At 39.0% G+C, this 13,683-nt stretch overlaps 1 protein-coding gene across 5 annotated transcripts in view; it reads right to left on the reverse strand.

The window, feature by feature from the left end:
* Window positions 1-4,008: 4,008 nt before the first annotated feature.
* Window positions 4,009-13,683, reverse strand: part of PSME4 (proteasome activator subunit 4) — a 106,777-nt gene continuing 97,102 nt past the window's right edge. For 4 of the 5 annotated variants that reach the window (XM_031655157.1, XM_031655160.1, XM_031655159.1 and 1 more), the window contains 4 exons: window positions 9,235-9,397; window positions 6,729-6,862; window positions 6,066-6,204; window positions 4,009-5,530 (listed from right to left, as the gene is read on the reverse strand). In XM_031655157.1, coding sequence (XP_031511017.1) covers window positions 6,070-6,204; window positions 6,729-6,862; window positions 9,235-9,397 — 432 coding nt within the window. In that variant the 3' untranslated portion in view covers window positions 4,009-5,530; window positions 6,066-6,069. The remainder of the gene's footprint in view (window positions 5,531-6,065; window positions 6,205-6,728; window positions 6,863-9,234; window positions 9,398-13,683) is intronic. The other variant, XR_004178252.1, reaches the window with a different exon arrangement.

Raw genomic sequence — 13,683 nt, forward strand, 5'->3', positions numbered from 1 at the left:
GTCACGGAGACGCCCAGGGCACCGCCCCCTCCGCCGGACACCGGGCCTGGCGCCCCGCCTGCGCCCCGCACCCTCCGCGCCTCCGCTGCCGGCCTCCCGGGGCCCAGAGCCCGGACACTTCCGCTGCCCGCCGCACGAGGGGCGCTTGAGCCAGAAGGTTTTTCAGGCTGGCAGTTTTGCTGTTTGGGGAACCCAGGCTTCCTGATATAGCCAAAACCTGAAACGCAGAGCAAAGTGGAGTGGGAAGGAAGGGAAAGATAGGGGTACTGATGGCACGCAGGGACCCAGGTTTGATTACCTGGGTCAATCGGCTGCTTACCCTGCCCGCAGCCCACCTCCTCCTCGTTCCCCGAAATTGGCGGCGGCTTCCAGTTTGGAACTTTGAGACCTAGATTTTACAAATCAACTCATTGTAATATAATTTAAATTAAACCAATTTGAACTCACCTAAGCTCTCTTAAGGTATTAGTGAATTAAGTGAGGGAACTCAGCAAGGGGACTAATTGGCAGGAAACATGAAAAGTATAAAGAAACTGCCCATGCAAATAAAACGACCAAACCCAGGAATCATGGATATTAATGTATTACTTAATACTATATTGAATGTAAAAAATCTTAATAAGTCATAGTGCAATGTATAGGCTAATTTTAGTAAGCAAAAACACAAAACTAAAACTACTATCCTCTCTTTCTTCTACAATTCATACATGTCCAAAATAATGAACTCCTAAGATAGGTTTTAGTCTGAACAATCAAGTAACACTCCTAAGTATGTCTGCTATTATGGGTACAAAATAAAACCAGTTAAACTCTTCCTCCTTCAGTATCCCAACCTGGCTAACTAGGATCTTACTACTTTTCTAACCTCAGGGATGCTATTTAGAAACAGAGAATGTTATTTGAAGGCCCTGTGCTTAATTCACTCTGGTTACCAGAAAACCAAAGTTGATTCTGTTCAGATGAAATACTTAGAATGTTGCTACTGGATTCTTCATTTAAGCTAACGGTTTATCTTTTTAAAACAGAACTAGCAAGTATCAAGTAATTTAATTAATGCAATTTCTTCAGTTCCCTATGCTTTCATAAAACAAACAAACAAACCCGAAAAAACAAAAAACATGAAGAGGCTGGATAGTTTATTATTCAGTCCAGGAGCTGAGTATCCTATCAGAATTCTGTTTAGAAATAACTTCAAGAAAGTTTTCCAGTTTCCACATATTCCACTTCCCAACCACTTGCAATGAAGCAGTTCCAATGTATGTTGTCAATAATGGTAACCTTGAGTCCCACAAAAAATCAACAGAAAAATACTCATTAGCATTTGGAGTGGGAATTCTGATCAAAATTATATACCTCTGTATATAAATTAGCTACTGCATAAATAAATGCTAGTCCATTTCCAGGCATTTGGCTATATGAATGGAGATTACAACAGGTCTGGGCTGGATTGAGACCATCAGAGTTACACCTTACCGGAGAAATGGTCTCAAACTGAAAACAAACAAAAAACCACAAATCATAAAGGATTCTAGAGATGAAGAGGAAATCAGGACTTATCAAAGTTTCAGAACTAGCTAGAACCATTCAACAAGGCTAAAACTAGTATATCTATAAAATCCATAAGTGAGCGAAATTGGAAAAAACATTGGTAGTAAAAAAATGGAAAATCTGCAAATAAATAAGCAGGGCTAATTATAGATCATGAATTGGCTATCAATCTGCCCTGACACTAGCATTCTTCTAATACACTCTTATTATTGCAATGCAAATTGACACATGTGCACTTTAAGGAAAACAGCATATATGAGAGCTGTTAAAATGGTCTTCAAAAAAAAAAAAAGTTCTTGACCTAAGCATCTCTTACTCCTTGGAACTACTCCCACAAAAGAAGAGTTTTAAAGCATAAAGGTATGAAAATGTGCACTGTGGTGTAATTCGTAGTACAGGAAACTGAAGACAACCCTGATGTTAAAAAGGAACACTTAAAACAATTAGGATATACTAAGAGACAAAGTCTACAAAAACAATTACAAAGACTATGTAGAAAAAGTTACTTTTCCCATGATGACAGCTCACGATTTTTTTTTTTTATTTTTGTGAGACAAGGTATCATTCTGTCACCCAAGCTGGAGTGCAGTGGCCTGATCTCAGTTCACTGTATGTAACCTCTGCCTCCCACATCAGCCTCCCAAATAGCTGGGACTACAGGCACGCACCACCACGCCCAGCTATTTTTTTGCATTTTTTGTAGAAATAGGTCTTTCTCTGTTGCCCAGGCTGGTTTCAAACTCTTGGGCTCCAGCGATCCTGAAGTGCTGGGATTACAGATGTGAGCCACTGCGCCTGGCCGAAAGTTAATTTTTTAATAAAACAAAATTGCTCTCTGGTCCTTCTGGCCACACTACTAATTACCAAAAGTGCCCTGCAGCTTAAAGGGCTTGGTAATGATAAGTATTTCAAATATTTGAAAACAGCTTTCTCATATATTTGCACGTAAACTTTCAGTCATTTACATTAATAGGTGAGTTAATTTTCCTCCTAAATTTTGAAGCACAATCTGCAGTCTTTGCTTTCTAAAGGATCCATTCAGAAACTAAAGATGTATTTGACCTTAGAAAAAGATATACAGGTTTTTTCTTCCCCTCACTTCTCATCCACCCCCATAGAGCGGCCCATGCTCTCTTCCATGCCCAGTCAACAGTGACTTCCAAACACAGGTCAGCCTCACCCCTCCTCCTCTAGTAAACCTTGTTACCACCCTTAACACAGTTCCTGCGGTCCTTCTCATGCTTTTTAATGCACCATATACATTTTAAGAACTATCTTAGACCATATAAGCCATGCAACTCTTTTCTCCCCCCTTCTCCTTTTCCCTCCTAGTAAAAAATTTCATTTTTCCTATTGGTAAAAATTTAATTCACAAGACAGTGTCAGTGGGGGAAATATCAAAGTAATAAGCAACTTCCAAACCCAGAATCAGAATGACCTGGGAGCATGTTAGGCACTCAAGGTACCCTGTTTTTAGGTCTGTGGTGGGTTTTGTGTGGTTCTCAATCCTAGCTGAACAACTGAATCATCATAGAGCTTCTAATACTGTTATGCCTGAGCACCCCTGCTAGAGAAGTTTTCACTGAGGAACAGAGAGGGCACCCAGTATCTTAGATGTTTTTTTAAAGTTCCCATTTAGGAACCACGGCTAAAGCAGTTTCATACAGCTTAATTAGAAAAAGCTGAAGTGGTCAACATACAATGTAAAGCCTCACTTCTCAATGTGTGGCCTCAGGCAGGCATTGATATCATAAAGTGGGAACAATGAATTTCATGTACATTCTAACAAAATCCCCTCATGATTCTTAGGCACATCAATTTAAGAACCAATCACTTAGGACCAGGTACAGTGGCTCATGCCTGTAATCCTAGCACTTTGGGAGTCCGAGGCAGGTGGACTGCCTGAGCTCAGGAGTTTGACACCAGCCTGGGCAACATGGTGAAACTGTCTCTACTAAAATACAAAAATCAGCCAGGCGTGGTGGTGTATGCCTACAGTCCCAGCTACACTAAGGCATGAACATTGCTTAAATGTGGGAGGCAAAGGTTGCAGTAAGCTGAGATTGTGCCATTGCACTCCAGCCTGGATGACAGAGCAAAATTCTGTCTCCCACACCCCTACACAAAAATAATCAATCACTTAGGTCAGTGCTAGGTGAACTTTCTGTGATGATGGAAAAGTTCATCGATGCTATTCAGTGTGGTAACCACTAGCTACATGTGGCTAAAGAGTATTTAAAATATGCCAGTGAGACTGAGGGAATAAACTTTTTATTTAATTAAATATAAACAGTCAGATGTGGCTAGTAGCTACTGTATTGTACAGGGCAGACCTAGAAAATTTATACTAGTCAGAGGACATACATTTACAGATACAAATCTATAGCTGCAAAATGAAATCCACAGGAGTCACTGCCTACAGAACTGTCTTCTCCTCTTAATGAAGACAAAAGCCAGGTGTTAAAAACAATCCATTTATTGGGTTTTAAACTAGTTACACAGTTGAAGTCAATTTGGCACTACTTTATACAGGGATTACGCCTGTGTATGCTGACACTTAAATACTGTACCAGGACCACTGCTGTGCTTAGGTCTGTACTGAGTCATTCAGCATGTAGATACTAAAAATATACTGTAGTGTTCCTTTAAGGAAGACTGTACAGGGTGTGTTCCAAGATGATATTCACCGATTTGTGAATTATTTCAATCTAGAAGATACCTTTCACTCTATAAACTTGTCATACGCAAACATGTGGTGTTAGCATTGAGAGATGCACACAAAAACGTTACATAAAAGTTCAGACATTCTAATGATAAATGAACTGAAAAAAAGAGAAAAACCCCACATCTCAGTTTTTATAACAAGGAAAGATAAAAGAAAATAATTTAAAAACACAAAAAATGGCATTCAGTGGGTACAAAAGCCCAAAATCACTATAATAAAAGAACTACATGTGAATCTTTACAAATTACACAATGATGTTGTGTAAAAGGTTGCATCTGTACAAAGTCTTGCCAATGCTATCTCTACAGTTTATACAATCTTTTACATTTATATAACATATATTAAACAAATCAATTAAATATCAAGCCTTATTAGTCTCTCAACGATTCTGCAGGCAAAATAAAAAGGAAGAGAGAACAAAATAAAGAAAAAAAATTACAAAATTTCCACAAACACAGCAGTCTTCCATTTAGGTGAAGTATAACAATTTTCAGAGGGTCAAAAAATAGTTGTAAAGAATACAGGGAAAAACCAGCCAGTCAGGGTTTTTATTGTTGTTGCTGTTTATTTTTAAAATCACACATTGAATACACACAACAATCAGAAATTTCTTCACCAAACCCCCAATTTTTTAGCAACTGGCTCTATTCAGCACCAAAAACTCCAGTCTGTGGGAAGTGCACAGACACAGACTTCACTTCTGTGTCTTGGTCGAGCAATCCATCAGGTCATTGGTTAGGTTCAGGACTTGCCCTCTTTTCCTTCCCTCTTCATGGCTCTCCAGACCCAAGGTTCTCAAGGCTTCAGATTTATGGCCCACAGCCCTACTACCATCTAAATCCAGCAGCCATTTGGGAAGAATTGAAAATAACTTGAGAAGAATGAAATGACAGGACCTGTGTGACAGATGGGCATTCTCCATTCCAAGTCAACTGTTTCTTAATGAGTTCCGAGACTCTGGTCTTGGATGCCATGATCATACTGGGTAATTATTTCTAGTCTGAGACTTTGTGACTTTGTCAGATGCCTCAAAAAAAAAAAAAGTGATCAGTATTCTGGAAACACTTCCGGACAAGTTAGGAAATCAAATGGCAACTGAGAAGCTGTGGAATGCACACTAATGAGATCTAACACAGAAACCACCAAAATGATGAGAGCTCAGCAGAGGCAGTTTTAAAACTTGCAGAGAGCCACCACAGATGGTACCTGAGGGTGTGGAATTTTTGATGAAAAGAGCCTGAAGTGAGGACTAGTCATCTGTATCAGGGAGGAAAAAATTTCAATTAGGTAACAGGACATCCAACTCTAAAAGCCCAATACATGAAATTTTATTCTTCCTATTCCAGTAGAAAGGCTCCCTCTTTAACAGAATGGGTGTAAGAATCCAGATGAAATGTTCTCACAACTTTCTAGAACCCAGAGTCCTCAGGGCCACACAAAATGTCCCAGTCCCACCCAGGAGGCAACTAAGAATAAGATTTATTTTCCTTTATCTAACTATTCCCAGGCTACTGACACCACTCATTTACAAAGGTTCAAAAGCTGTCACACATTTTCTCTGCTTTATACCTAAAGCAAGGAGGCACAGAAAAATTATCATTTCCAATGGCTGTGGCAAAAGCCATGTTTAAAAACAAACAACCCCCACCATCCAACTTTATCTAAACACTGACATCTAAGAATGTCAGCAAAAAGAAAAAATAAAACAATAAATACCTACTTCTCAGTCACCAAACCAATGACATTTGCCTGAGGATGTCACGTCTTTAAATTCAGAACTTTGCCGACTTACCTTTCTATGCATAATAGCATGGTGACACAAGAAGATCGGTGAGAACAAGCAGTTGGTCATCAGTGAATTGCTGTTTGTGTTCCTGCCAGTTGTCATGGTGAGTCCTTCGGAAATTGGATAAGGTTTTTTTTACAGTCATCTGTAAAGTAGACAATCCACATACGTTTTTAACCTCTCTGGACAACCAGGATCATATGTAGGATATTTTTAGTTAAATTACCATCCCTCTAGACTTCAGATCTCACACAATACCAAATGCTACAAAACCAAAAAGCCGATGAGAAGGACAAAGTCAACGATCTTTTGAGTTACTAAAAATGCCATCATAATTTCCTATTTAATACTAGCTTCCAGTAAAATACTTTGCAGTGCTAGAAAAATAGAAACATAAAATTTATCACAGCTATAGTGACAGTACTTTACTTCCATTGAACTGGGAGGGATAGAAGCTACAATAATTTCCTGACTACCAAAAGATCTCAAATATCCATGGCAGCAAGGTCTCTGTAATTTTTAAATAATTACTGGTGAACAGACTGAGCCCTGGAAGAGGCAGTAGCTTTATGAAAGCAGTTAGTTCAGAGTGTATAGGAAATTATTATTATGGTTTCTTAGAAAACATCACTGACACTACATGTACAAACTAATAAGGAAGAACTGTACCTCAATAGGCTGAGGATCATTTAGATGTGCACTGAGATTCATGAGGAGCTGGGGCATCCAGGTGGGAACATCGTAAGGACTAGAGAGAACACATGCGCCAAGTCCTAGCACCCCAGCATGGCGTTTGACCAACTCTGCAAAGAAAACAGCAACATGTGTGCAAATATTTACATGTCTCTAATGCACTTGTGACAGTGAAATAAAATTAGTTTTCAATTATGTTGTTTTCAATATGTGAATTTCTGCATTTAAAATGAATCTACATGTATACACATCAAAAACTTGATTTTAAGGCTAAACTAAAAATAATACTGTATTTAAGAATTTGTCAGCCAGGCACAGTGGCTCATACCTGTAATCCCAGCACTCTGGGAGGCCAAGGTGGGAGGATCACTTGAGGCCAGGAATTTGAGACCAGTCAGGGCAACAAAGTGAGAACCTGTCTCTCCAAAAATACATTTTTAAAATTAGCTGGCAGTCAGGCATGGTGGCTCATGCCTATAATCCCAGCACGTTGAGAGGCCAGGACAGGTGGATCACCTGAGGTCAAGAGTTCAAGACCAGCTTGGCCAACATGGCGAAACCCTGTCTCTACTAAAAATACAAAAATTAGCTGGGTGTGATGGCATGTGAAGTCACAGATACCCAGAGGCTGAGGCACGAGAATCATTTGAACCGGGGAAGCAGAGGTTGCAGCGAGCCAAGATCGCACCACTGCACTCCAGCCTGTGCCACAGAGCGAGGCTCCATCTCAAAATAAAAAAACAAAAACAAAATTAGCTGGGCATGGCAGTGCATGCCTGTGGTTCCAGCTGGACAAGAGGCTGAGGCAGGAGGATCGCTTGGGCCTGGGAGGTCAAGGCTGCAGTGAGCTATTGTTCAAAACCACTGCACTCCAAGGAGGGCGACAGAGCAAGACCTTATCTCAAAAAAAAAAAAAAAAAAAAAAAGATTTTTTCAAGACTTCCATAGTTGTTCATCCATGACAGCATAATTGTACCTAGGCCAGTACAATCCCTGATTCTAAAATAATCTCCAATCAAAATTAGCTTTTTTTTTTTTTTCTGGATGTGACGACCCTACCCAGAATACATTGATTCATTAGTTAACACATCATGTATGAAGAAGGTCTATTTCTTAAAACAGCGAATTGCAGCATGTCTGTATTCTAAAGGGTCTCTATTCTTTCTGTAGTGCTGTAAGTTAAAGTCGTTTCAAATTCTCAGTTTCTCAATAAAGGTGTGTGTATTCATGTGTTTTAAAACATATTACATGTGTATATGTGACACATGGAAAACGGAGTTGAAGGTAAGGAAAAGAGACTTTGGACTGGTCAAAATTGTAAACACTATCATTTGGTGTAACAAAGACCTAAAAATACTTTGGCACTTTATCATTTAAAAAATAGAGTTTCAGGCTGGTGCTGTGGCTCACGTCTGTAATCCCAGTATTCTAGAATGCCCAGGTGGGTGGATCACTTGAGGTCAGGAGTCCAAGACCAGCCTGACCAACATAGTGAAACCCCATCTCTACTAAACATACAAATAATTAGCTGGTGTGGTAGTGCGCGCCTGTAATTCTAGCTACTCAGCTAACAGAGGCATGAGAATTGCCTGAACCCAGGAAGTGGAGGTTTCAGGGGGCCGAGATCATGCCACTGCACTCCAGCCTGGGCGACAGTGGAAGATCCTGTTTCCAAAATATATGTATTATAAAATATGTTTATATTATATATAAAACATATATATGTATATCCCAAAAAGCAAAGATACTAGAACGTACATTGATATTTTATTGGATTCTGTTACTAGGTAACTTTATGACATAATTAACACTAATCAGCAGTAAAAGTTTTATATTCTAAGCACTTCCTCTAAATTCAATAAAATGCCTACTTACTATTAATATTTTTATGTATTTTCTATTAGGATTATAGTTAACGTGGCAAGATGCATCTTTGTAATCACATTCACATTTCTCTTCAAACATGACATAGTAGTCAGATCTTATTCTCGTGTTTAACTTGTGTCTATATTCAACTAGATTGGCAGCTCCTGCAATGACTCTGCACTCTCTCACCAAAGGACTAATGAAGGACCAAATAATCCCCATCTCCAAATCAAAACAAGGCTTGCTTTGTTTAGTTTTTTCTGTCAGTACATCTACATTTAAGTTCTAAATTCCAAAAACAGGTATTTCAGACCCTCCAAAATAACTAATCTGAGTATCTCTTTTATGAAGCTATTCTGGGTGGAGGGTAGACTGATTACAATAGTTATTAGGTAGCAGTTCTACAGGTTCCTTTGTACTTACCTCAATTTTAGCTTTTCTACATTCCCAAGTCCTGCTTTCTATATGCAAAATTCCTCAAAAGTAGGGAAAACTTTTCCCAATACCTAGCATAGACCTGGGCACATACATACAAGTATTCAATAAATATGAGTAAGCCTCGTTAACCCTCATTAATTCCCAACAGGATATGAGTGTTTTCTACCAGCAATGTTACCTGCAGAAGGAATGGTATCTCCTACAGAACCAGGGTCTCGCTTTCTTTTCTTAGGTAGTTTTGTTTTGCAAAGTTGCTCAAAATGAATCTGCATAGGACTGTCCATGGTAAGGAAATTACACTGTAGCAGACCGCTTAAGGTAGTAGCAGCCATTTCTCGAACCTGTAGATATAATTATGTCTATTAGAACTGACATTCTAAGTCTGAGGGAATAATGGAGGATAGGGGGTAGTGTGGGAACCGGTGTGAAGACCTTCCCTGAAATTGCATGCAAATTTTGTGTATGCTCTTTGGCAGTTTCTTAATAGAGATTTCAGCACATTCTCAGAGTCTGTGGCCTCATAATGGATAAAAACTACCTTAGGGTTATGAGCATAAACTTTTACCTCTTTTAGAAAAATTAAATTTCTCCATAAATTATCTTCCCTACTGATAGCTCTCATCAGGGCTATAACTGTAAAAGCAGTGCCAGAGCCTGACATTAAGATCAAGTTTTCCCAGACTACATCTCTGAAGGCCACTGCCTTGGCTATTTTTGTTAGTAACAAAGCACAGACCAACCTAATTTCTGTAATTGGCATACATCATAGAGACTTATATCCTGTTTAATTCTTATGAATTTCACAGGCTGCTGTGAGATTATAAACACAGTTTACACAAACACTAAATGAAGCGTGTACACAGTTCATTTCAAATTGGAATGGTAACTCAACTTTTTGGAAAAAAAGCAGTAAAAAGGCATCATTTCACATATAAATCACAAACATTTATGTTTAATGTTCATAATACACAATGATAATTTTAAAAAACAGATGTTTTGCTCTGTTGTATTCCTTCAAAAGGTTTTTCATAAGTTTATCATCATAGTCTGTTGAGTACATAACGTTCTTTCCTGCGTCCGTTACACTAGCATATGAAATACATTGTAAAATGTTTTACTGGTTGCACTATTTCCTATAAAGCTTACACGCTATAATTTTTCTTTTCTTTTTCTTTTTTTCTTTAAGACGGAGTCTCGCTCTGTCACCCAGGCTGGAGTGCAGTGGCGCGATCTCAGCTCACTGAAAGCTCCACCTCCTGGGTTCACGCCATTCTCCTGCCTCAGCCTCCTGAGTAGCTGGGACTACAGGCACCTGACACCATGGTTAATTTATGTTTTTGTATTTTTAGTAGAGACGGGGTTTCCCCAGGATGGTCTCGATCTCCTGACCTCGCGATCTGCCCGCCTCGGCCTCCCAAAGTGTTGGGATTACAGGTGTGAGCCACTGCACCCGGCCTCCAAAATTTATTTTCATAATTAACTACTGATTAGATTGCTTTCATATTTTCATATTATAGTATATTATAGTATATATATTATATTATAGTATATATTTTCACTCTGAGTTTTTAAGTTTTTAGTTTTTGTAGACATGGGTCTCACTCTGTTGCCCAGGCTGGTCTTTAACTCCTGGGCTCAAGCAATCCTCCTGCCTTGGCCTCCCAAAGTGCTGGGATTACAGGCGTAAGCCTCCGTGCCCAGCCTGCAGTGTATTTTCTTAGAATAGATTACGAAAATTGGGATTAGTAAATGTAAATATATAAACAATTTTACTGTTAATTTTATGGCTATTTATTGCTTTTCAAAAAAGCCAGTGCTAACATATAATGACACAAAACTTAAATGTGAACTACCCATTATACTTTACACTGCTTTTCATTACTACACATTTTCGTTTTGTGAGGGGAGGAAAACACTAAATTAGGAGTAGGTAAAAATGCCTCATTGTTTCAAGTTTGCATTTTCCTGGTTATTGGGAGGTGTAACTTTTTATTGCTTATAGCATGTAGTGTCTTTAAGTGTATACATTATTATAATACCACTACCACTCTACGCAGTCAGATCTGTGCATGTTTTGATGTGACATCTATTAACTCAAAGGCTTAGAGAGTCATTCCTGCTTCTATTATGTTCCTATAAATAATATCCAAATCCACTTTCTCCTAATTTATTTTTTAAAATGTGGAAGGGGGCGGGGGTTGGCCGGGCATGGTGGCTCACGCCTGTATCCTAGTACTTTGGGAGGCCAAGGTGGGTGGATCACCTGAGGTCAGGAGTTTGAGACCAGTCTGGCCAACACTGTAAAACCCTGTCTCTACTAAAACTACAAAAATTAGCTGGGCGTGGTGGCAGGTGCCTGTAATCCCACCTATTCAGGAGGCTAAAGCAGGAGAATCACTTGAACCCAGGGGACGGAGGTTGCAGTGAGCTGAGATCACACCAGTGCACTCCAACCTGGGCAAAAAGAGTGAAACTCTGTCTCCAAAAAGTGGGGGAGAAGGTGAGTCTCTTTACTATATCAAAAATATACTGTAATATGAAACGTTTTAATTTATTTTTCCCTTACTCTAAATTGCTAACAAATGATCCCCAACACCTTCAACTGATTTATGCTGTTTTCCAGTGACAGGGTCTATTTCTGAGATATTTTACTCCAGGGTACGTGTCTATAATTAATTAACTTTAAAAAGTGAGGAAAGAATAGATTTAGCCTTCTCAGCTAAAAACATACTCTTTTCCTCTATTTCTAATAAGTTTCCTTTAAATACAGTAAGGTTTCTTTCTTTCTTTCTTTCTTTTTTTTGAGACGGAGTCTTGCTCTGTCGTTTAGGCTGGAGTGCGGTGGCATGATCTCGGCAAGCTCCACTTCCCAGGTTCACGCCATTCTCCTGCCTCAGCCTCCTGAGTAGCTAGGACCACAGGCTCCCGTCACCACACCCAGCTAATTTTTTTTGTATTTTTAGTAGAGACGGGGTTTCACCATGTTAGCCAGAGTGATCTCGATCTCCTGACCTCGTGATCCGCCTCCCAAAGTGCTGGGATTACACGCGTGAGCCACAGCGCCCAGACTAAATACCGTAAGGTTTCTTTAAACAGTTCTCATTTAGATAACATTGTTTCTCCCCATACTATCAACGAATAGAAATTAGCAAATTATCACTGCTTTTTGGTATTACATGTTGCTTTAAAAAATGATAGTTTTCATGAACATCATGGTTATGTTTACATAACAGCTATGTTTAAACCTCTATATGGAAGAAAACATAAAAATAACTTATAAGGCCAAGGCGGGTGGATTGCTTGAGCCCAGGAGTTTGAGACCAGCCTGGGCAATATGGCGAAACCTTGCCTCTACAAAAATACAAACAAAGGAATTCGATGTGGTGGCGAGTGCCCACTGTCCCAGCTACTCAGGAGGCTGAGGTGGGAGGATCACTTGAGCTCAGGAGGCAGAGGTTGCAGCGAGCCATAATTGTGCCACTGCACTACAGCCTGGACAACAAAGCAAGACTCGGTCTCACAAAAAAAAAACAAAAAACAAACAAAAAAAAAACCACCCCACCATAAAAATGTTCTAAAAGAAGCTCCTAAAAACTACATTTTTAATGCAAGTGGTATAATAATTAAAGTTAGGAGACAATGACAAGGTTTCAACCTTTCCACTCCTTTATGTTAGTTTTTAAAGAATACAATAAGAAATTAGAAAAAAAAAAAAAAATCACAGCTGTAAATATTTTAATTGAAGCCTGTTAAGAGTTGTTATAACCAGTCTGTGAGTACTACTGGGACTAGAAAATATCCACTCTCAGAATGTAAGAAATATAAATAGGCTCATTAGGAAGGTAGAGAAATTTCCATTCCTACTTTCCTGTGGGTAAAATCTATTTTCAACTCGAATAAGTATATAAAATACTGTGAGTACTTTACTACAAGAAAAAACTATGAAGTCCATAAAACAAGCAACATTTTCACCAAAAATTCAATGACATTTTCTTCCTTAATGCCAACTTAAAAAGTAGTATCTCATGCCATATTTACTGCCAACATGCTTCTTACATTAGGCTGTATGGGATAATACATTATCTTTTTGTACAAAACATTAATGCAACCTCACCACAAAGTTATCTTTAATTTCTCTACCAAAGAACAACAAAAAAAGGACAGCAAACCTATCTTAAGTCTATTGGATAGCAGCGTCTATGTGTAGATTTTTACTCCCTTTGAAACTGCCATCGTGCACATTCTCATTAAGTCCTTAAAAATCAGTACAACTAGTGGGACAATTACAGTTATCATCCCCAATTTCTCATAGTTAAGAAAATTTGGGTTCACGAGTATTATTTGCCCAACTGCAAAGAAAACAGAATGAAAACGTGCCCAATTTTTCTTCCATTTGTATTATAAGGAATCATGATTAGGGTATCAAAATTACTCACATAGGGCTACGTTAAAATTAAATTTACTTTTATTTAATTTTTTTGAGTCAGGGTCTCACTCTGCTGCCCAGGATGAATGCAGTGGTGCAATCACAGTTCACCGCAGGCTCAACCTCCAGGCTAAGCAATGCTCCGACCTCAACCATCTGGATAGCTGGGACCACAGGCGTACACCATCACATCCAGCTAAT

Source organism: Papio anubis, chromosome 14 (assembly GCF_008728515.1).
Source record: "Papio anubis isolate 15944 chromosome 14, Panubis1.0, whole genome shotgun sequence".
In the NCBI taxonomy this organism is placed as follows: domain Eukaryota; kingdom Metazoa; phylum Chordata; class Mammalia; order Primates; family Cercopithecidae; genus Papio; species Papio anubis.